At 37.5% G+C, this 25,756-nt stretch overlaps 2 protein-coding genes across 5 annotated transcripts in view; both read right to left on the bottom strand.

Annotated features, from left to right (window-relative positions):
- The window catches only part of RAVER2 (ribonucleoprotein, PTB binding 2), a 111,270-nt gene that overhangs the window by 8,579 nt on the left and 76,935 nt on the right, over positions 1-25,756 (bottom strand). For 2 of the 4 annotated variants that reach the window (XM_037024379.2, XM_037024380.2), the window contains exons 10-11: positions 22,938-23,049; positions 21,417-21,553 (exon numbers count right to left, since the gene is read on the bottom strand). In XM_037024379.2, the coding sequence (XP_036880274.1) occupies positions 21,417-21,553; positions 22,938-23,049 (249 nt within the window). Of the gene's footprint in view, positions 1-16,643; positions 16,808-21,416; positions 21,554-22,937; positions 23,050-25,756 lie in introns of those variants that run through there. The other 2 variants (XM_037024381.2, XM_073234075.1) reach the window with 2 other exon arrangements.
- LOC140848906 (ATM interactor-like) lies at positions 125-3,762 on the bottom strand. The gene is given in 4 exon segments (XM_073234074.1): positions 125-2,249; positions 2,251-3,118; positions 3,121-3,563; positions 3,565-3,762. Coding segments are annotated over 4 exon segments (1,902 nt in total). The 5' UTR covers positions 3,729-3,762; the 3' UTR covers positions 125-1,822.

The following is a 25,756-nucleotide window of genomic DNA, read 5'->3' as shown; positions in this document are numbered from 1 at the left end:
TTTTATCTTCATGTAAATGTAGACTTTTATTTCCGTGTGTGTAGAAAAAGAATGTCACAATTTCATTTTTTGATTGTCAAAGTTTAATACGATGTTTTTTTTTTTTTAACATGCATTTCTCCTTTATTCAGAGGACTTAGATGTTTGAACATTAAGGCAGTGACAATCCTACAACATAATGAATTCTAAGTTAAGGCTTTGTTTTGAAACCCACATTCATACTAAACTGTGACCAAAGCAAATGTTTATGTACCAGGTTGAGTTCATCTGCCCAAGTTGTTTGCCCATGACCAACAGTTCTTCTTGAGACAGGAATTCGTAGTAATACCATCGATTTACTTTGATGATAATTAATCCCCTCCTAGGTCTTATATTGAAGATTTTGCCTTTAGCAGCACAAACGTGTGCTACAGAAGGAACAGAGTATATATATATATATATATATAAACTTAGAAAACTTATGGGCTGCACTGATTTTTACTTGTCTGAAAGTTGGTCAACAATTAAGACTTCAGGATCTCCTAAGTACAGAAAACCCAAAAGTGTAATTGTCCGTGCTCCCAGGTCAAAACATAGATGTTCTTAATTACTGAACCAACCTGTCTTCACCTTTTCTTTGAAGACTAGTATTACTTCCGCTAAACAAATAAAGCAACCAATAAATGCAAAGTACCGTACTTTAGATGGATCTATTCTATAGTTGCTATCTTCAAGGCACAAACAGTATCCTTGTTAGACCAATGTCTTCCCTTATTCAAAGAAGAGATGAGAGGGGGATGAAAAGATGACCCACTTGAAATTACTGATTGCACTCTAGCCGTATCAGTCTCATGGAAAGTATCGGAATATAGGGGGAATAGCCTTTTCTATTTTTTTTAACATTCAGGGAGACAAAACTCATATCCAGCTTGTGGGTGCACTTCCAGACACAGCTCTGGAGCTCCACCCCGGCCTGCGGTAGTGAGCAGCAAGGATATTTGTAGGGCACACTCCGGGGACTCCGGTATGAGCTAACAGACACAATGCGATTCCACAACCCAGCATTACAACGGTTGGGGTGACTCATCCTTATTTAGCCTCGAAGGGTCATGGTTTACATCAAGTGCTTGCCGCTACTCTGCTAGTTAATTTTACAGCAACATGGGGCTTGTGAGGAAAGCACTGCACAGGTACATTGGTTACCAACAGTAACAGTTCACATAGAGAAGGGATGGCATTGATTACATAAAAATTGTTTCAAAAGCGAAAGTCAGCTGTCGTTTTCCTTTGCATCTTCACATCAGAAAAGATGTCAAAGCTGGTGGAGCACAGGCATGAGCTGCAAGGCATGGTGTTGAAACCTGATGGTACAGCAACGGGTCTCTTTAGATGTTATTATCAGGAAACAGGAATTTCTAACAAGCACTATCAAAAATATTTTAGGTGCAATTTAAGTTCAGCAAGTCACACTTTCACTAAAATGTTTTGAAGACTTGAAAAGTTATACCTAGTACCTGGTAAGCTTGGCTTCAGCTAAATGGCTGGATGGGTTTTAAAGGTATGGAATACTTTTTCTCTTTTTTTTGATGGGAAGACTAGCTGTGAAAGGGCAAATGTAGGCAACACAAAAACAACTGTTTTTAGGTCAACATCTTACACTTTATAATACACTCACATTTAAACACAGATTTCATGTTTACACACAAAAGGCAAAGACCCTCAAAGAATCGAAGTAACGGCAACACCAACTAAATTCGATGGAGTGAATACACTTGTCTCCACTCTCCATTTCCTAACGCCAGGAGGAAGGTGTCAACGCTGCCCCCCCGCGTGGCCTCTGCTTCTAGAAGTTGGAGACTGTGTGTAGTTCCGCACACGTCTGGGTTTCTACAGAGCTGAACTAAGATTCCATCGTGTTCCAGGCCAAATCGGCCAGAAGAAAGTCATCTATTGCTGTTTGAGTTTCATTGCTGGTGAGGAACAAGCTCCCCAGGGTTTCAAAGCCAGAGTTCATGGTCTGTGTTTCCGTACTGTTCAACTGAACTTTGCTCTCCACGGCAGGCATGTTTTTAGCAGTGCAGAGTCCTTCAGTTTGGGTCTCTGTGTCAGAAGAATCAGTACTCATGGAAAAGCTGGAGTGTTTCAGAATACTTTCCAGAGGCAGATGAGGGCTACTGTCTAAAAAGAAGTTTAAGTCTGTCTGTGTCTGCGTGTCAAACATTTCAAGGCCTAAGAAGTTAGAATTTCCCCTACAACTGCAGGACTGGGAAGGTGTCTGCAAGGAGGAAGTCGGTTTGAGTCTCTATGTCCAGTGATTCCAAGACTGGCTCTGCGGTCATGGTGTTAAGCTCACTCTCTTCAGTCTGAGTCTGGATATTTGAGGCTGAAAAGAACTCTTCAATATCAAAATCGATTGCGGGATTCTGGGCTGGGCCAGATGGGAGCTGGGTGTCAGGTCCAGGATGTGTATCCGACAAAAGACTCCGACTGTCCAGAGTCTGAGCAGGAAGATTACTTGACAAGATATTTTCTAAATCACTTAGTAAGTCTATGGTTTGGGTCTGATTATCTGTCATGTTCTGTGAAGGAAGCATACTATTCTGGGCACTGAAGTTCATCACTGGTGCAGATTTCTCAATTTCTTGATCTAAAGTCTTAGGGTGGTTCTGAGGTAATAAACTGTGAGTTACAGTCTCTGCTACTAAACTGCTGCTTATCATACTGTCTGTAGAAACACCATATGATGAATGGACACTCTCAAAAATGTCCCCACACATTACAGCTTGGTCCATCTGTACTCGGTCATCCGTCAGACCCTGCACCCCAGTGGTTTGAGTTTCTCTGGAGATCCCACCTGACTGGAAACAGGGATCCAGGTACGCATCAGTCTGAGCAGCTGTTGATGAGGTTACTTTAGAACTGGGCAAAAATGTTTGAGTATGAACACTTATGGGAAGGGAAATTTGAGAACCAAACGTCAGATCAGTTTGAGAACAAGATGATACAGAGGAATCCGGGCTATCCCACGGTGCAGAAGGTATAGAGCGTGGTGTGGCATGAGACAGATCGGTCTGCACGTTGACTGAAGAAAGGCTGTTCTTTTGACATGTGTTCCCAAGTTCTTGTAAAGGATTAGACAGACTTTCCCCAAATTCACTTGAATATCTGTACTAATCGGCTCAACAGCAACAGGACTTACAATTATTGAAAGAGGGAGGGTCTCCTTAAGAGAGCAAGCCTCTGAATCTAGGCCAAGGATCAGAGTTCCTACTGACAAGGGCAGTAAGTGCACAGCCCACGGAGTGGAGCCCTGGTGGTCAACCCCGAACACCACAGGCGGGGCGGAGGAGTCGGCTGTGGGCACAAAGACAGGCATGGAGGACAGCTGCATCACCGGGAGTTTCACCAAGGCCACCTTGGGCTTTGGTAACAGCAACTTCTGAGGGTGTCTTGAAGGTGCTGTAAGGGTCTGCTTTCTGGCATTAGAGCTGCAAGAGTCTTCAAAAGAAGTAACTAGCTTAATTTCTGAAGTTTCCAGGTCTTGAGTGTCTGGTTTGGGGGTTGGCTGGGTACACAGTGACTCAGCGGTAGACGTGGGACTGCAGTGCCGTCCTGCTGGCGTAGGGGCAGCCGCACGTGCACTGGAAGGTCTTGCCGCAGTCCTCTGCGTGCCTCTTCAAGTCCCACTTCGTGCCGTACGAGTTGCTGCACTTACTGCATTTGTGCTTCTTTTCCGCATGCATTTTCATAAAGTGCGATGGCTGGATCAGCTCCCGGGCCGGAGGGGCCGGACCCGCAGGCTGCTGCCTCGCCGTCGCAGGCCGCCTCTCAGCCGTCCGGGCGGCACCCACGGGCCCGAGACGGCGGCGGCTCCCCTCGCGGCCGCGGGGACAGCCGGGGCGCCCGAGGCCAAAGCCGCGGACACTGCCGCCGCCGCCTCAGATGCCATCATGTTTCCCCCAAGGCCTAATACGATGTTTTTTAAGCTCAATTTTTAAGCTCACTTCAATAACTGAAGGATAATTTTAAAAGCTTTCATAAGAATTCAAGAAAACAGAATCTAGACTATACCTCAGGGAGAAACCTTTGAGATATGTTAATGTTCAAAGTGAATTTGACCAGGGTAATCTACTACCATCCCAATTAAAAATATTTCATCATTGGAAAAACATATTTCAGGCAAACAACAGTGAGAAGAAAGGAGGGGTTGCAGTACTAATATCAGACAAAATAGACTTCAAAACAAAGAAAGTAACAAGAGATAAAGAAGACACTACATAATAATAAAGGGCTCAGTCCAACAAGAGGATATAACCATTCTAAATATATATGCACCCAACACAGGAGCACCAGCATATGTGAAACAAATACTAACAGAACTAAAGAGGGAAATAGACTGCAACGCATTCATTTTAGGAGACTTCAACACACCACTCACCCCAAAGGATAGATCCACCGGGCAGAAAATAAGTAAGGACACAGAGGCACTGAACAACACACTAGAAAAGATGGACCTAATACACATCTATAGAACTCTACATCCAAAAGCAACAGGATATACATTCTTCTCAAGTGCACATGGAACATTCTCCAGAATAGACCACATATTAGGCCACAAAAAGAGCCTCAGCAAATTCCAAAAGACTGAAATTCTACCAACCAATCTTTCAGACCACAAAGGTATAAAACTAGAAATAAATTCTACGAAGAAAACAAAAAGGCTCACAAACACATGGAGGCTTAACAACATGCTTCTAAATAATCAATGGATCAATGAACAAATCAAAATAGAGATCAAGGAATATACAGAAACAAATGACAACAACACAAAGCCCCAACTTCTGTGGGACGCAGCGAAAGCAGTCTTAAGAGGAAAGTATATAGCAATCCAAGCACACTTGAAGAAGGAAGAACAATCCCAAATGAATAGTCTAACATCGCAATTAACGAAACTGGAAAAAGAAGAACAAATGAGGCCTAAAGTCAGCAGAAGGAGGGACATAATAAATATCAGAGAAGAAATAAACAAAATTGAGAAGAATAAAACAATAGCAAAAATCAACGAAACCAAGAGCTGGTTCTTTGAGAAAATAAACAAAATAGACAAGCCTCTAGCCAAACTTATAAAAGAAAAAGAGAATCAATACAAATCAACAGAATCAGAAATGAGAACAGAAATATCACGACAGACTCCATGGAAATACAAAGAATTATTAAAGACTACTATGAAAACCTATATGCCAACAAGCTGGAAAACCTAGAAGAAATGGACAACTGCCTAGAAAAATACAACCTCCCAAGACTGACCAAGGAAGAAACACAAAAGTTAAACAAACCAATTACGAGCAAAGAAATTGAAATGGTAATCAAAAAACTACCCAAGAACAAAACCCCAGGGCTGCATGGATTTACTTCGGAATTTTATCAGACACACAGAAAAGACATCTCCTTAAAGAATACCCATTCTCCTTAAAGTGTTCCAAAAAATAGAAGAGGAGGGAATACTCCCAAACTCATTCTATGAAGCCAACATCACCCTAATACCAAAACCAGGCAAAGACCCCACCAAAAAAAAAGAAAATTACAGACCAATATCCCTGATGAATGTAGATGCAAAAATACTCAATAAAATATTAGCAAACAGAATTCAACAGCATATCAAAAGGATCATACACCATGACCAAGTGGGATTCATTGCAGGGATGCAAGGATGGTACAATATTCGAAAATCCATCAACATCATCCACCACATCAACAAAAAGAAAGACAAAAACCACATGATCATCTCCATAGATGCTGAAAAAGCATTTGACAAAATTCAAGATCCATTCATGATAAAAACTCTCAGCAAAATGGGAATAGAGGGCAAGTACCTCAACATAATCAAGGCCATACATGATAAACCCACAGCCAACATTATACTGAACAGCGAGAAGCTGAAAGCATTTCCTCTGAGATCGGGAACTAGACAGGGATGCCCACTCTCCCCACTGTTATTTAACATAGTACTGGAGGTCCTAGCCACGGCAATCAGACAAAACAAAGAAATGCAAGGAATCCAGATTGGTAAAGAAGAAGTTAAACTGTCACTATTTGCGGATGATATGATATTGTACATAAAAAACCCTAAAGACTCCACTCCAAAACTATGAGAACTAATATTGGAATTCAGCAAAGTTGCAGGATATAAAATTAACACACAGAAATTTGTAGCTTTCCTATACACTAACAATGAACCAATAGAAAGAGAAATCAGGAAAACAATTCCATTCACTATTGCATCAAAAAGAATAAAATACCTAGGAATAAACCTAACCAAAGAAGTGAAAGACTTATACTCTGAAAACTACAAGTCACTGTTAAAAGAAATTAAAGGGGACACTAACAAATGGAAACTCATCCCATGCTCGTGGCTAGGAAGAATTAATATCGTCAAAATGGCCATCCTGCCCAAAGCAATATACAGATTTGATGCAATCCCTATGAAACTACCAGCAACATTCTTCAATGAACTGGAACAAATAATTCAAAAATTCATATGGAAACACCAAAGACCCCAAATAGCCAAAGCAATCCTGAGAAAGAAGAATAAAGTAGAGGGGATCTCACTACCCAACTTCAAGCTCTACTATAAAGCCATAGTAATCAAGACAATTTGGTACTGGCACAAGAACAGAGCCACAGACCAATGGAACAGACTAGAGAATCCAGACATTAACCCAGACATATATGGTCAATTAATATTTGATAAAGGAGCCATGGACATACAATGGCAAAATGACAGTCTCTTCAACAGATGGTGCTGGCAAAACTGGACAGCTACATGTAGGAGAGTGAAACTGGACCATTGCCTAACCCCATATACAAAAGTAAACTCAAAATGGATCAAAGACCTGAATGTAAGTCATGAAACCATTAAACTCTTGGAAAAAAACATAGGCAAAAACCTCTTAGACGTAAACATGAGTGACCTCTTCTTGAACATATCTCCCCAGGCAAGGAAAACAACAGCAAAAATGAACAAGTGGGACTATATTAAGCTGAAAAGCTTCTGTACAGCAAAAGACACCATCAATAGAACAAAAAGGAACCCTACAGTATGGGAGAATATATTTGTAAATGACAGATCTAATAAAGGCTTGATGTCCAACATATATAAAGAGCTCACACACCTCAACACACAAAAAACAAATAATCCAATTAAAAAATGGGCAGAGGAACTGAACAGACAGTTCTCCAAAAAAGAAATACAGATTTCCAATAGACACATGAAAAGATGCTCCACATTGCTAATTATCAGAGAAATGCAAATAAAAACTACAATGAGGTGTCACCTCACACCAGTAAGGATGGCTGCCATCCAAAAGACAAACAACAACAAATGTTGGCAAGGCTGTGGAGAAAGGGGAACCCTCCTACACTGCTGGTGGGAATGTCAATTAGTTCAACCATTGTGGAAAGCAGTATGGAGGTACATCAAAATGCTCAAAACAGACTTACCATTTGACCCAGGAATTCCACTCCTAGGAATTTACCCTAAGAATGCAGCAATCAAGTTTGAGAAAGACAGATGCACCCCTATGTTTATTGCAGCACTATTTACAATAGCCAAGAATTGGAAGCAACCTAAATGGCCATTGGTAGATGAATGGATAAAGAAGATGTGGTACATATACACAATGGAATACTACTCAGCCATAGAAGAGGGCAAATCCTAACCATTTGCAGCAACATGGATGGAGCTGGAGGGTATTATGCTCAGTGAAATAAGCCAAGCGGAGAAAGAGAAATACCAAATGATTTCACTCATCTGAGGAGTATAAGAACAAAGGAAAAACTGAAGGAACAAAACAGCAGCGGAATTACAGAACCCAAAAATGGACTAATGGTTCCTGTGTGGTGACCTCCAATGAGTTCTACACAATGGTATAAAGGGCTTATCAAAGTGTGAGCAAACGGTCTGTTTGTGTTTATACAGAGGATCAAAGCCTAATTTGGCTACCCAGAAAATGAACTAAGATATGATATGAAGAAGAACTTCCAACATCAGCACTCTCTGGAAGAGTCATACCAGAAGATGATTATCAAAAACCTCAACAAAGATCCAGGCGATGCTGCAGTTGTAGCTGCATCCATCCCACCGGTTCCTGGACTTCCCATTGGAATGAAGAAGAAGATATCTAAGCTGGCCTGTGCTTTCAGTAAAACAACAAATTTGACTGGATCTATAGTGTTGCAACTCAACCAAGAATTAGGAGAAGTGCAAGTTGTAGCGCTCCAAAATCTTACAACTACAGACTATCTACTGTTAAAAGAACATATGGGATGTGAACAGTTCCCAGGAATGGGTTGTTTTAATTTGTCTGATTTCTCTCAGACTGTTCAAGTATAGTTGGACAATATCCATCATATCATAGACAAATTTTCACAAATGCCTAGGGTGCCTAACTGGTTTTCTTGGCTTCACTGGAGATGGCTGGTAATTATAGATCTGCTTTGGTTATGTAACTGTATTCCTATTATGTTAATGTGTGTGTGCAATTTAATTAGTAGTTTAAAACCTATACATGCTTAAGTTACTCTACAAGAAGATATGTCAAAGAAATAATCAATCCTCCCATGTTTTCTTCCGTCTGCTACCTCTATAGCTTTTCTTCTTCCTTTCTAATTATAACCCTTAAATAGAATTCGTGCCTCATATCGAATTTACCGAGTATCATAATTCCTCCAAGTGGTAAAGATACCTCAAGACAAATGCTGGGCATAGAAGCCACAGGGCATAAATCTGCAAAGAAGTAAAAAGCTAACCTTTTCAAACAATATGGCTTCTCTCTCACTTACCAACTTTACATCTCCCTGTATGGCCCCAGAAGATGACTGGTTAGCCAGAGATGGGTAAGATTCCTCAAGGGAGGAACAACCTAAGACAGGCACAGTCGCAGGGGGGGCCATCAGGTGAGAAATTGGGGATCAACAGTGGTGAAGCTTAGAACCTCACCCCCCATTTTGAGAGAAATCTTCTCATCTGTGATGTTTTAATGCCCTTGTCTAGCTTGGATTAACACATAGTCTACAGGCACACACCTGATCATCTACATTTGCTCTCTTACAACACTAAACTATGTTTTCTACCTTTATCTTGCATCTACCTACCACTTCAGCATTTTATTAAAAATAAAAATAATAAAATAATAAAGGGAGAAATGTGGGATCCACATATAAATCAAGTATAAAAATCAAATGAATATTCATATTTGACCTGATTGTTTATAGTTCATAATGTGTGATGAAAACCGAAAGTTTCTGTGATGACTGCCCTTGTACTGTTCACCATGTAAGAACTTATTCACCATGTAAGAACTTGTTCATTATGCTTCAGAAGATTGGAGACTGACGAGAATTAAGCTTGGGGTGGATTAATGATTGTGCATTGAGTATTGACTCCCCTATACAGAATTTTATTGTTGTTAACAACCATTTGATCAATAAATATGAGATGCCCTCTCAAAAATAAAAAATTTCATCATTAATGCTCTTCTGAAAGGCATGTAACAAGTTAGCCTGCAGTCCTCTAAATTCAAAATCAGATTGGTTTTCAGAAAATTCTGCCTGTTTAAGATTCCTCAGTCTCACCTCTACCTCTAGCCCCACTTTCCCTTTTCTAAGTCTTGCTTCTTTAGCAGAATTAGATTGGATGGAGAGCCTAAAATGCACAACTGCACTAGATTCTTGTAGATTCCTCTACAGTCTAAATCAAACCCCTAATATCCCTTTCTTACAGATTCAAATCCAGCTATTGGACTTTATACCTAGAGAAACATGAATTAATTTTCTCACCTTTCTACATTAACATAGTTCATATCTAAAATTGTATTGAAATACAACTTTCTCCAGTTGCATTTTAAAACCATCATGCCTCCTTTTGTGACATTAATAAAATGTCTTCCTCATATATATATATTTGCATAAATGTTTTCAGTTTTCATATTAACTTTTGCTTCTTAGCTACTTGCTTGTCTTCATATTAGTAATGTTAAGTCTTAACTTTGAATTTAATGCCTGATTCTCCAAAAGGCATTGTACCACTTTCAAAAAATAATAAAGGGAAATTTGTTCACCTCATTAGTTTCTGTTTATTAAGTTGCACAAATTATGTATCTTAGATTTAAGTATGCTTAATAAGTACTTTTAAAAAACCAAAATACTAAAACCCTTTGAAAAGTTGGACTAACATGTCAGAATAGCAACTCAAAACTATCTACAGATTTATGTATACTATATACTATTCCTTTATTGTTTTTCCACATTTAAAAAACTGACTTGGTTTACAGACAAAAGATTTTAAAGTAACAACGTAACTTTAAATTTCAAATGCTTGCTTTTCAAAATTCGAGCTTTTAGCAAAAAATCACTTCTAAAAAGTACTCCTCATATTATTGTCTAGGCTTAATACAAGGATAACTTGTGGTTCCATAATTATTGTTTAAAGTAGGTTTAGGTTTAACAGAATCTTTTATATAGTTAGCATTTGACACTAGATGCTAATCTATCAGTCCACAGAAAAATCTTTCTGGCAAGTCTTTCTGCATTATTTTCCCACTAGGTGGCAGCATCAGGCTATGTATGAAAGGATTAAGCATCACCTATCCAGCCCTTTCTGCTCTGCTTCCTCCTCCCTCACATCTCCTCCCACATTCTGCGGTTGATTTCCTGGATTAGACAGTTAGCTTCCTGGCAGGAAAGACCCCTGGAACCAAACACCGAAGTACAACCTGCAGGTAGATAATCTAGTACTTTCCTAATGTATGGCGTACCAAACAGCTACCCATATGGCCAGTGTCAAATAAAAACCCCAAAGCACAACTTAAATACTCATATGAAACAGCTCAAGTAATTCTTAGGTTATTCTTTAGATGAAACCTAGTCACTATGCCCAACTGTGAAGTTCCCTAAGAGAAATTCTGAACTATTTTGCCTACTTGACTGCAAGAGGGAGGGAAGAATGTCATGTTTTTGACATATTTTCATTAGGTGTTATATTTAGGTGTTCAATTAATGTTTAATAAATTGGCTCAAAGGCTTCTCCCAACCATGTCGTAGATGTACGTATTTATTTCTACCTCAGAACTTGTCATTTCAAACTCCATCTGTACATTCCAACTAACAGTAATTATATAGGGACAGCAATGCTGTTAATCGCTAAGAGTGTGTACTACAAATTTTTAAATAACTACATCTACTTCTGATTTAAGTTTTCTCAGAGTTCAAATATTTAAGAAATGCAGTTTCTGAGAAAATAACTGGCTTGATGGCAAGTCTCATTAATTATTGTAATCAGCTAGAGAAATGGAATAGGTAGCCCATTTTAAATTTAAATTGGTTTCTAATTAGAACTAGACCTGAATGACTGAACTTGTTTTCTCCTTACAAAGTACTTTTAGAATCTCTAAAACGCTGAATAAAATGCTACTCTCTAGTAAAGGCCTTTTTTTTTTAGTTCAATGTTTGTCGATATTCACAAAGTTGTGCAACCATAGATAGCCACAACCTAATTCCTAAGCACTGATCACTCCAAAGACACCCCATACCTGTTCATAGTCACACACAAGCCCCACTCCCCTGGCCTCCAGGAACCACTGTATGTTTACCTCTTCTGTGGATTTGTCTGCTATAGACATTTCATCTAAATGGGATCGTATGTGATCTTTTATATCTGGCTTGTTTCACTTAGTACAGTGTTTTCAAGGTTAATCTGTTGCTCCAGGGATCAGAACTCCTTTCCTTTTAGAGCTGAATAATACCCCATTGGACTGATACGCCACATTTTGTTGTTTTTACTCATTTGGGTTGTTTCCCTTTAGACTCTCCTGAATAATGAATGCCACTATGAAAAATCATGTATAGCTGTGTGTGGAAATACATATTCAGTTCTCTTGGGGATATATGTGTGAGTAGAATTCCTAGATCGTGTAACTGTTCAACATTTTGAGGAACTGTTGAACTGTTTTCCAGAGCAGCTACATTTTACATTCCCCTAGCAACACACAAGGCTACAACTTCTCCACATCCTTGCCAGTACTTGTTATGGTTCATTTTTCTTCACTCCCCTATTCTTCAGACTGGATAATCTGAATTGACCTATCTTCAAAACATGTTGATTCTTTCTTCTGCCTATTCAACTCCACTGCTGTCCTCTAGTGAATTTTTCATTTCAATTGTTGTACTTTTCAAATTCAGAACTTCCATTTGGTCCCTTTTAATAATTTGTCTCTGGTACTATTTTTTATTTGATGAGACATTTGCTTCTTATACTTCCTTTTAGTGCCTTAGATGCGGTTTCCTTTCATTCTTTGAATACGTTTAAAATAGGCGATTTAAATCTTTCTTGTAAATCCAATGTTTGGGTTTCCTTAGGCGTGATTTGAATTGTTTCTCCCCGTTTATGGGCCATATTTTTATTCCTTTGCATGTTTCATGATTTTTGTTTTTGTTGTTGAACACTGGCTATTTAAAATTGTATCTATGGCAACTCTGGCAATCAGGTTGTATTCCCTCTTCAAAATCTATTACTGTTTGTTATTTGTTTAGTGACGTCTGAACTAATTATAAAAAGCCTGTATTCTTTGTTGTGTGGACACTCAAGACTACTGTTAGCTTAGTGGTCAGCTGATGACTGGACAGATTCTCTTAAACACCTGGAACCAACAGGTGTCCCACACGTGGTTGAAGGGTTCTGTGTGTATGGGCTGAACCATGCCTTCAGCACCCAGCCAGGCATCTGACAACTTTGCCTTGACCGTCACTTCTAGAAATGAGGTTTATAGGGCCTTCTCAGGTGTTCCCCAAGCATGTGCACATGGCCTTGTAGGCTTCCCAGGAATATGTCAGAGCTTTTCAAAGCCCCTAGGGGCTTTACTAATTCTCCAGCTTTTCCTTTAAAGCTTTTTAGTTAGCCTATTCTTTGTCCCAAATATTGTCTACTGCTGCAGGCAGTCACATAGTTGAACAATTTTCTCTAGATGTTTTTGGCAAACTCCCCTGGGGAAAAACCTTTTCACATTGGTCGAGCTCTGGGTCAGGTCAAACAGAAAAGCCTTGCAAGTGGGGTTTTCCAGGGAACCAGCACTCAGGTCAAATAATGACAGGTCTCTGGGAACCAGCCTTTGCAGGAGCTCCAGCCCCTTTCTGCCCCCACCACCGAGTGGCTCCAAGCCGCCTGGTTTTCACTGTGATTATGGGCTGTTAGAAAGAGACATGAGAACAGGATAGGGTAGGTTAGAAGACCATAAAGCTAGCTGTTTTTGCCAAGATTCAGCAGTTTTCCACGAATAAATGCTCCTCAGATTGCTGCAAGCCTTTGATTAATTTCCAGAGTTCTGTAAGTTGATTCTGATGATTTTTGCCAGTTTTATTGATGTTTTTATGGAGGAATGTTTGCAGGTTCTTATTGTTCCACTTTTGGTGTCATCTATGGCCTGGATTCCCATTTAGGCCTATCATAAACTGCACATTAACTTTCGTATGAGGCAAGGATCGGGGTTCATGCTTTCCAGTATCAATAATCAATTGTTCTAACATTTCTATTCTTTACTTGTTTTGGCATCTTTGTCAAAAATCAAGCCACTATTTAAGTATGGGTCCATTTTTGGACTCACTGTGCTGTTCTACTGACCTGTCTGCCTATCATACCAACACCACACTGCTTGATTGCTGTGACTTTGTAGAAAATCTTGAAATCATATGGAACGTTGGTCTTGTAAAACATCGTTCTGGATACTGTATGTAGTTCCTTTGCATTTCAGTGTAAATTTTCAAGTTCAGCTTATCAATTTCTATTTAAGAAAAAGACTGCTGAGAAATTGGAACTGCACTGAATTTACAGATCAGTTTGGGGAGAAAGGATATATTACTGATATAAATTCTTCCAATCCATGAACAATAGTATAGCTCTCCATTCATAGGCATCTCCTTGAATTTCTCTTAGCAACATCTTGCAGATTTCATTGTAGAGTTCTTACAAATAATCTGTTAATTGACTGCTATGTATTTCATGTTTGGTGTTGTTGTACGTGGAGTTTTAAACTTTGTTTTCCAATTGTTTGTTTCTAGTGTATAGAAACACAGTTGACTTACTGCCCTTCTATCTTGCGACTTTGCAAAGTTTCCTTATTAGTTTTAGTGGCTGCTTTTTAGATTCTTAAGGACTTCTAATGTAAATAATTACAACATGTAAAGAAAGAGTTTTATAATTTCTTTCTTATTTTATAACTTTTTATTAAAAACCTTGTTGCACTGACTAAAGCTTCCTGTGAAACGCTGGCTGTAGGTGGTAAAAGTGTACACTCTTGCCTTGTTCTGCAAATGTTTTCATTGGAACATGTAGTCCATTTACATTTACTTATTATCATTCAGTTTAGGTTTACCACTTACCTACTTGTTTTCTATTCATCCTAATCTTTTATCCTCCTTTCCTGACATTTCACTTAATCAAACATTCTTAGAATTCCTTGTAATTAAACTATTGACATTTTAGCTAGACTGCTTTATATTTGTTTTTAATGGTTGCTCTATGGATTACAATAGGCATCCCACAACTTATAATGGTCAATTTAGAGTTACCGTTCTTGTTTCATGTAAAATGTATTAACCCCACAACCATAATTTCATCCACCCCACACTGTCCTTTATATTATTGTTGTCAAATATGTTGTATCTGCATATGTGAAATATAATACAATGTTATAATTTTCCTTCTTAAACAAATTAAAAGGTAACATATAGTATTTACTTACCCACGTCCTTATAGCTGTCTTAGCAGTGATTTGCACGTGGGGGGGGGGGCAATCAAACGGGCAGAGGACAAGGACGCTATGGCAACGGTGCCACAGCCGAGAAGCTCTGCCTCAAGATAGTGTTACTTTTATCTGGTTGCTTTCAATCTCTTTATTACTTTAGTTTTCATCATATTAACTGATGAACTAAGTAAAATTGTTTTTATTTATCCTGCTTTGCAGAGAAAGTGTCTGAGTCTGTTAGATACGTATGGTTTTTTAAACCAAATTTTGGAAAATTTTTACCATTATCTTTCATCTCTCCTCTAGGGACTCCACTTAACACATATTTTAGATTGTCTGATACTATCCTGTAGGTCCCTGAGGATCAGTTCATTGCTTTTCACTCTCATTTCTGTTCTTTAGATTTAATTACTTTTTTTGATTTGTTCTTATGCTAATTATCCTTCTTTTCCTGCCTTCTCCAATCTTCTGCTAAGCCCATTCACTCTATATATTTTTTGGATACACCACTCTTCAGTTGTAGAGTTTCTGTACTCTTTTAGTTTGTATTTCTTGCTGAAATTTCCTATCTGTTCACTATGACACCATTGTCCTTTAACTTCTTGACCACATTTATTATAATGGCTCCTTTAAATAAATCATTCTTTACTAAGAACAACATCTGGATTATCTTGGGGCCAGTTTCAATTAATTGCTTCTCCTCTTTGTGAGTCACATTTTCTTGTTTCTTCAACTACCTAGTAATTTTTATTTACTGGACATTGTGGATGATATATGATAGAGACTACAGATTATATAATCTTCTGAAGATTTTTGATTTTTGTTGTAAGAAGCAGTTAACTCTGCTGAATTCAAACTCCAAACTTGGTTTCTTCTGAGCAGGCAAGGGGTTGAATCTCATCTCAGTTCTTTCAGTCCTCTAGCTACTGTTCCCCCACCAAGCCCCCTGCAGTCTCCCGAACACAAACACAGTTCAGGAGCCAGTCAAGTGTATTTGGGCTGAGTCTGCACACATATTTTGAGGCTCCTTTCTCTGCAATTCCTTTTTTCAGGGACCTTCCCCCTTACTTTTCAGCCTTGCTAAATGTTCTCAACTCTATCCTTTTGACTCTATCAGCCACTAACTCTCCATAAACTATGGGATGGTATTGTGCAAAAGGCAACAGAAACAAAAATCTCATCTGTGCAGGCAGTTTCTCTCATTCAAGTACTGACTCCCCTTCAAGTTCTGCCTGCCTTTTGGTCATATTGCAGGGCCTTCCAATAGCTGTTTGTCTTTCATAGCACTTTTATAATGGTTGTCTGCAAAAGAGATACTCTGAAACAGCAACTTCACTAATACTGGAATGGCAGTTTGGATTTTTAAATATATGGTTTTAGTGGAAATAGGCATTATTATATCCATCTATATCTTGATATGTCTGTCTCTCCTAATCTTTAGGCAGGGCAGCCAATAAAAAAAGAAACAAATGAAAAACCAGTTTCTACAAGGCACTAATTCCATGCCTAAAGAAACTCCTTCATGGTACAATGAAAATAATGTAGACTTTGGAATCACAGAAATCATTTACTAACTGCAGAACCTTGTGAAGATTATTTACTTTCTGATGCTTTTCCACTTGTAGTGTGAAGGTGGTCATTTAAGTCTCACAGCACTGTTAGAACAATTAAATGCCTACACTGCAAAGCATATAGCAAGTTAAACAAAACAAATAATGTTAGTTTCTTTCCCTTAGACCTCTTCCTCTATTTCAGAAGTCGAAACAGAAGAAATGCCTAAAACATGACTTTTTTCTAGCTATTTTATTCCATTCATAACATTTAATTCCATTTGCTTTATAAGGATGAAAAAACACAAGAAAAACTACAAATCCCACTTGATGAACAAGCATGAAGTAGAAGCAGGGGCTGTCCGAGCAGACACAGCGCCTGGGCGGATCCACATCTCAGCAGCATCTCTGGGAAGGAAGAGGGCTGGCACTGTGAAAGGCATCTTTACCACAGGATTTCTCCATGTGTAAATGGGAAAGTGTCTGTGGATATGGTAAGCATACCCTAAACCACAGTAATCAAATAAGCAAAACTGCCAAGTGAGAAAGCAACACAAATTTCAAGCGAGAAAAAAAATGAAAGGGACAAAAAATGACTTAAAAATTAAATCACACGTTTAAATAAGTTTTTAAAGATTTATTGTGCTTCCTCCTCTTTCTAAAAGTAAATTTTTTCTTTATAAACAAAAAACTTAGAATTGTACAGGACTGTATTCTCTAAATTTTTTAGGTTAACAGTAGGTTGTGAAACATTTACATGTGGTTACATACTGCTTTACATCATTTTTGGTATTTGCACTGTGTTTCCTTATATGACATAATTGGTTTAGTCTTATCAATTGTTGGACATATAGGCTATTTCTAATTTTCACAACTATAAATTATTCATAAATGATTTTACATATTTCTTATTATTTCCTTGGCTTTTGTCACCTGTAAACATAATCAGCATAAAATTAATGTCCTTATCTAAATCATTACTTACAATGTTAATAGGAACACAGATGGAGTCTATGGAACATATAAAAGAATGTCTCCCAGGCTGTACCAGGTCACCATTCCCAATCCTTAAATATAAGTCTGTTGCCACCTAACTGCACCATCTTCCAACCAAAATTTCTCCATCTTTTCCACAGGGATATAAGACACTTTATTGTATATTTTTCTAATATCCAGCAGCACCATTTCTACAGAATCTATTTGGCCTGTGTTTCTAGTACCTTATCATAAAAGCACAATCAAGCATCAATTGTTCAAAGTGAATTTTCACATAGATTGTCTTTTCTAAGTTTATGAGAGACAAGTGAGGTACACAGTTGTTCTAAGGAAATCAAAGTGGGGGCATTGCTCCCACAGATAGGACAGAGCTGAGAAGAAGTTGAATGTTCTGGGAAAATACAAAGAACCTGAATTTTTAATTATAAGGCTTTCATTATTATAATCATATACTGCTAACATGACATATACTCTGAGTTGAAGCCACTAAGAATAACCTGAAGGAGAAAAGGGCAAAACAAAATTGACATATTTAAGTAAAGAGATACTACATCTTTTTAATATAATACTTTTATGTTATTCATTGATTAGTTTAAAAGTTGGCATAGGATTCTGGAAAGGTAGAAGAATAGGAGGTCACTGTGATAACTTCCTCACACGGAGGCAGCAACTACATCTAATGCAACTAACTCTGAAACAACCTGAGCATCAGCAGGACAGACCTTCCCCAGCCTAACGAAAAAGCAAGCCTACACTGAGAAGGACAAAGGGGCAGAGCCAGGATCAGTGGGGACCCAAACCCTTCCTCCATCCCAACCCATACACAGGAGGGAGTGAGCAGCGGAGTGGGGAGATGATAAAATCCCCACATCTCAGCACACCTGGCCATGCGGATCTACTCCAGGAAGATGAGCCATCATAATGCCTAGCTTTGAAAATCAGTAAGGCTTAATGTCAGGGAGAGCTGCAGGGTGGCAGGGGGCCAAATCTCTGTTCTGGGAGGACCAGGATGCTTTGCCAATCAACCTGAGAAACCCAACACAGAAGCAACAGTTTGAAAGGAGAGATACTAACTTTAGGACATGTATCAGAGGGATGGAGGCCTACAGGAGCTTTCTCCAGGGGAGATGGGGCTGGCAGATGGCATTTTTCAAGTCCTCCTCAGCCCAGCAGGTTGGAAGTTTGCAGAAGCCTATTCTGACACTTTCCATCTACTTTGCCAGTAATGCTCACTCCACACCAACATTCCCTTTGGACTTGACCCACCTACCATGTTTGGTCCAGCAGGCCCCCACCAAAGAGTCTACTTTCTTAGAGAGGGGAGGGGCTAACGCATCCACCAGCACACTAGTAGTGGACACACTGGTCATTGCTGGCAACCAGCTGACCACCAGCTCACTAGCAAGGTCTGTGCCAAGTCTCTGAGGCAGCTGCACCTAGAATGAGCCTCGCAAACTAGTGCAACCACAGTAGCCCCTAGGCTATTACTGACCACAGGTTGAAGGCCAGCCTACTACCAGCCCAAAACAGCAGTCATGACTTAGCCAGAACAGGAGGGTGCATATGGCCCACGCAAGAGACACCCCCGCAGCACCCAGTCCTGGGAGGCAGTGGTACTGTGTTACTGGCACCACAGGATGCCTACTCCATAAGGCCACTGCTGTCAGGACCAAGAGACATAGAGAACCTATACAGTACATAGAAATAAACACAGAAAACCAGACAAAATAAGGAGGTAGAGGAACATGTTCCAGATGAAAGAACAAGACAAAAATGCCGAAAAATTGCTAAATGAAATGGAGATGGAGATAAGCAATATATCTGATAAACAATTCAGAATAATGATCATGAAGATGCTCACCAAACTGGAGAGAAGAGTAGATGAACTCAAGGACTTAAAGAGGTAGAAAATTTCAAAAAGAATCAGTCAAAGCTGAAGAATACAATAACTGAAATGAAAAATACACTAGAGGGAATGAACAAAAGATTAGAGGATGAGGAAAACAGAACAGTGATGTGGAACACAGGGTAGTGGAAAGCAATGAAGCTGAGAAACAGGAAGAAAAAAAGATTTAAAAAATGGAAAGACATTGAGATTTCTATGACAACTTCAAACAACACACACATGATAGAGGTCCCAGAAGGAGAAGGGAGAGAAAGGGGAAGAAAAGTCATTTGAAGAAAAGAGCTGAAAACTTCCCTGACCTGGGGAAGAAAACAAATATCCAGGTCCAGGAAGCACAGAGAGGCCCAAACAGGATGAACCCAAGGAGGTCCACACAAAGATAGTAAAAACAGCAGATGAAAGATAAAGAGAGATTCTTCAATGTATCAAGAGAAAAGCAGATAGTTACATGAAGGGAAATCCCATGAAGGAATCAGCTGACTTTACAGACCAGAAGGGAGTGACATGATATATATGAAGTACTGAAAGGAAAAAAAAAACCCTGCAATCAAGAATACTCTGCCCAGCAAGGTTATCATTCAGAATTGAAGGAGAGAGTTTCCCAGAAACAAATGTTAAAAGAGTTCATCACCATTAAACCAGCCTTACAAGAAATGTTAAAGTGACTTCCTTAAGTGGAAAAGAAAAGACCATAACTAGAGATTAAGAAAATTAGGAAAGGAAAAAATATCATAGGTAAAAACAAATATACAGTAAAGGTAACAGACCAAACTAACTTACATGGCTATCATGAAGCTAAAAAGACAAAAGCAGCAAAATCGATTATATAAGGAAAAATTAGTCAAGGGACACACAAAATAAAATTCTGTAAATTATGACACCATATACATAAAATGTAGAGGGACATATAAGAAAAAAGTAGTGCTTTTAGCATGTGTTCAAACTTAAGTGACCATCAACCTAATTTAGACTGCTCTATATAACATGCTATATATGAACCTCATGGTAACCACAAACCCAAACCTTTAACAGATATACAAACAATAAAGAGAAAGGAATGCAAGCATAATACTAAAGAAGTCATCAAATCACAAGGGAAAAGAACAAGAAAGGAATAAAGAACTATACAAACAACCAGAAAACAATTAACAAAATGGCAATAGGTACACACCTATCAATAATTATTTTAAATGTAAATGGACAAAAGACTCCAATCAAACCACATAAGCTGGCTGAATAGCTTAAAAAACAAGATGCATCTATATGCTGCATACAAGGAACTCACTTCAAACCCAAAGAGATGTGTAGAGTGAAAGTGAAGTGACAGAAAAAGATATTCCATGCAAATTGAAGTGAAAAAGTAAGCTAGCGTAGCAATACTTACTTCAGACAAAACAGACTTCAAAACAAAGAATGTAACAAGAGACAAGGGCTTTAAATAATGATTTAAGGGACCAGTCCAACAAAGAGCTATAAGAATGATAAATATCTATGCATCCAACATATCAATGAAACTATAAACTAGTCCTTCCTTGAAAACATAAGTTAGTTACCATCTGTCATCATACAAAGATATTAATATTACAGTGTGAGCAATTTAGTAATGCATATAGATGTCAAATCACTATTTTGTGTACCTAAAACCAGTATAACATTTTATATCAGCTGTAACTCAAAAAAATAAATAAATAAAAGTTAACATAACAGTGCCTGTAATTACAATCCTGTTTCTTTAATGATAGCATTAATGAAGAGAAGTGACATTTTTTCCTTGAGTTAAGTCTACACTGGTGTAAACCAAAGGTCAGCAGAGTCTTTCTGTAAAAGGAGCCAGATAACAAATACTTAACCTTGTGGGCCATATAGTCTGTTTTTGCTATTCAACTCGGCCACTGTAGCACACCACCACCAAAGAGGATATGTAAATGAATGGATGTGGCTGTTTTCCAGTAAATATTTACTACAGAACAAGCGGTGGCTGGATTTGGTCTGTAGTTTGCTGACCACTAGTGTAAACAATGAGAGGTAAATATTTAGTGCAAAGTAGAATTCCAAATGGCGAGCAAGAAATACGGTGTAGATTAGAGTAATTTTACTTTCCTGTGATATTACAGGAATCACAATTTCATAGTGAATTCAGTAGAGTTGAACCATGTTTCTATGTATCATCAAATCCTGAGCATCATTTACCTGGGCATAATCACCACAAGGTTGAGAGTAAGCAATGCACTTTTCCAATGTGTGTTGTGGTTCATTTCCCTGAGAGATTGCATCCAGAATGTTGTTTGCAATTCCAGTCTTCTGCAGAGTGTTTTTATTTGCAGGGGCTAAAAAAACAACAAAAACCCCATCAATACATATATTTTAGTTAGGTTGTTTCATTATAAGTATAGTACCAAACTCAATAATTCAGCATATTCTCAAATGGAACACAAATTTTAGTTTGCCAGTATGTATCTAATTTATTATCTCCAGGGGAAATATATATAGTTTATGATTCTGTCTCATCCATTTAAAACAACTGAAAATGGGGGCCTGACCTATGGGTTATTAATTCGGATGAAAATATTTATATATATATATATCTCTAATCTCTAAAGCAAGATATGTAAAATGAAACTCACCACTCTTGTTAATGCAATGGTTGTAAACATCAATGTTTACACCAGTTAAAAATATAGACATACTACCAGCACATTAAAGTTTTTTTCTGGTTTTCAAAAAAATTATATTCAAGAGGATACAAAATTAGGTTCAAGAAGATACTGCATAAGATACAGATAATGGATATTAAAAACAAAATTCATTTTTCATCTCTCTTCATTCAATCCTATTCTTTTCCCAGAGGTAATAACTTAGAATTTATTTTCCCAGATTTACTTTATGCATTTACACATTCAAATATGTACATGTAAGAATACATGGCTTTAAATAAACATAAATGGAATCATTTTATGCATGCATTTGCTTTAGAGATCATTTTATATTAGTACATTCAACTCTTGCTCAAATATTTTAAAAAATAGTTGCACAGTATTTCACTTTATGATGAGCTATTTACTTATTTAATTATTTCTCTAATGAGGAACACTGAGGCACTTTGTCCTGGTTTTCACTATTGATACCTAGTATTGTATCTAAAACACCACAGTGCTTATAAACATTATATAATAGTGCACTATAAACCAAAGCACATCAAATTTGCAGTTTCTCGTAAACCTATATTTGAATTAATAGCTAATTTACATTAATTGCGGGTCTGAGGAGGTCCTCCAAAAAAGTAAATGAGGATTCCATTTCTGCCAATTATTAATAGCTCATATATTTTGGAGTATTTTGCAAATACTCTGGATATATTACATTACTTAAGAGGTTTAAAACTCTGTTTTAGAAATACAGTTCTGTATGTATTGTAAAGCATTAACAATATTGCCAAATAATTCCTTTGCCCAATTATTTTCAATCATGATTCAATGGTAATTCAATAAATTGATTATATGCTCAATAAATATTATAAAAGTACCTTCCTTAAATAAAAGAGAATTCATTTTAAGTGTCTTAATTTTAGTTACTCTTTCAGTTCAAAGACTGAGGTCATAATTTAGGCTTTAATTGGTCATTAGGCATTATTTGCTTCCATTAAGTTAAAATAATTTTTTATGGAAAGGATTCAGTTAAGTTCTAAGATATTAATACTGAGCTCTCACTTACAAGATAAGCACACACTGGGTAACACACTCGCCAAGTTCAAGTATGGGTTTTTACTGAGCCGGATTTCTTTTGGCGGTTCTCCCAGCAGTGAAGTCTGATTCTTAGAGGCAACCTATTTATCAAAAACAAGAGTGGGTGCTTAAAGTATCAGAAAATAAAAATGCAGAAATAGAGAAATACTTGTTCTTCAGTAGCGTCATAAAATTTCTGGAACCTAATGTTGGAAGATATGTAGTTATGACATATGTCTGGATATTGATTAAAATGATCAGATCCTATTATTTTTCAATTAGTTTTCTTTTTAAATTCTAAAACCATAGAACTTGGAGTAGAGTTAAAGGCCATCTTGTATCTTCTCACTTAAACTGGGAAAGAATTTACCTTCATGAGGAATAACAAATCCCATACCTTATTTCCAGAAATACTGTCATCAACATTTTCTTGTTAAGGATTTTATTTTACATTGTATGGCCACAGCCAAATAACAAAGCAAAGCTGATTTATCTCTGGTACTAAAAATAATATCCAACAAAATAAGTGGATTTAATAAAATCCAACTCTACATTTAGATGACAGCTCTAGAAATTCACATTTCTTAAAAATACATGGTATCTGTACATTATTATATAACTAGGTATAAGGATGCTAATATTTCTTTAATGGTAGCAAAAGATGACAAAATCATGGACTGATTCTTTGGTATTAATCAGTATTTCATAGTTGTCTGACAGAACTTTTTACTTTTCACTTTCTGATACTTTTTAAGGAAGACCCAATCCAAGTTACTGTAATTAAAATTATAGCTAGTAGCTAAGTTCTCATTTTAAATTAATTTTTATTTTGTTCCCTAAACAGAATGAAGAAAGTATAATCTCAGGGGCTTACTTCTATATTTGAGAATCAGAGCTCCTTATATTCCTTATTGGCCAACACTATTGTATTTGGACACAGGAATCTGTCTTGTACATCTTCATAAGCCCCAAAGAAGTCAGATTTGCTTGTGGTATATAAATTACAGATGAAGATGTATTCATTCATTCACATGTGTCTCCTGAACACTGGACTACACTCCAGGCACTGTGGCATGCACTGAAAATACTAAAATGAGTACAACAGGAACATTAAGAAATTCTGTTAAGGAGATATGGAAGCTCAAGAGAAACCTAAGATGGAACTGTAAGATTACAGGTAGGAGGCAGAACCATTAGATATATGTCAAAGGAGAGCATACTACATGATTAGGGGACAGTACCCAAGAGAAATTGCAATGATTAAGCAGGGGAAAGGTAACCAGCAAAGATGTCTCAGATTTTGTTTCTAAAATATCAGATTGCTAAAACATCAGACTACATCTGTTATCAGGGGTTCGCAACTCTAGCCTATGAATGCCAATCACATATAAAATTCAAAAAAATAAATACAGAGTCTCCCAGCAAGGAAAAGCGTTGACCAAATGGCTTCACTGGAGAATTTTACTAAACATTTTTTAAAAAAATTAATGCCAGTCCTTCTCAAACAATTCCAAAAAATTGAAGAAGAGGGAACACTTCTTAACTCATTCTGTGAGACCAGCATTGCCCCAGCACCAAAGCCAGGACAAGGACATTGTAAGAAAAGAAGGCCAATATCCCTGATGAACATAGATGCAAAAAGCCTCAACAAATACACTAGTAACCCTAAAGAAAACACTAGCAACTCAAACTCAACAACACATTAAAAGGATTGTATCCAAGATCAAGTGGGTAGAGAGCCCAGAAATAAACTCACACATATGTGGTCAATTTATCTTTGACAAGGGTGCCAAGAATGCATAATGGGGAAAGGGTAGTCTCTTTAACAAAGTGTTGGGAAATGAGTTGTCCATATGCAAAATATATATACATACATACATATTGCACAATATTATTCAGCCTTAAAAAAAGAGAAAGAAATCTTGCTACTTGCAACAACATGGATGGACCTTGAGTGCATTTTGCTAAGTGAAATCAGACAGAGAAAGTCAAATACTGTATGACCTCACTTATATGTGGTATCTAAAACCAAATCAAACCAAATAAAACGATCTCATAGATACAGAAAACAGATTGGCAGCTGCCAGAGGCGGGGAGGAGGTTGGCAAAATAGGTGAAAGGGGTCAAAAGTTTATTGCCAATAAACTTCCAGTTTAACATAAATAGGTCATGAGGATATAATGTATTACCTGATGACTACAGTTAATACTGTACTGCATATCTGAAAGTTGCTAAGGGACTAGATCTCACAAGTTCTCTTCATAAGATTAGAAAAACTAACAAATATTAACTAGACTTATTGTGGCAATCACTCTGCAATATACAAATATCCAATCATGTTGTAGACCTGAAACATAAATATACCTCAATAAAATTTTTTTCAATTGCAGGTCTAAAAATCTAAAGCCGTGTTAAATTAATTATTTAACAAAGTCCAAAATTTTGCTACATACTTGGAAAACAACTTGAGGTTACCTGGTCCAAGCCCCTATTGTCAGAAAGAGGAATCACTTCTACAGTAATGTAGAAGTGACTTCTTCCAGATAGAGGAATCACTTCTACAATAACATGTATCAATGCTCACCAGCATCTGCTAAATTATTTTTAGTTAATATGACATTGCTAAAACATCAGACTATTATGATAAATAAATGTTCACTACGAGTCATTATCTCATTGATTACAGCAATTATCTAGTTTCTAACCAATCCATATTATATACTTTAAGTACATTAACTTCCTTTGAAATTTAAAAAGATTGCTTTATATTTCATAGATTATATTACCTGTAAAATAGACAAAAATCTT

The sequence above is a fragment of the Manis javanica genome, chromosome 4 (assembly GCF_040802235.1).
Source record: "Manis javanica isolate MJ-LG chromosome 4, MJ_LKY, whole genome shotgun sequence".
Classification (NCBI taxonomy): Eukaryota; Metazoa; Chordata; class Mammalia; order Pholidota; family Manidae; genus Manis; species Manis javanica.
The sequence above is the reverse complement of the archived record's forward strand: the minus strand, read 5'-3'. Positions and strand labels throughout refer to the sequence as shown.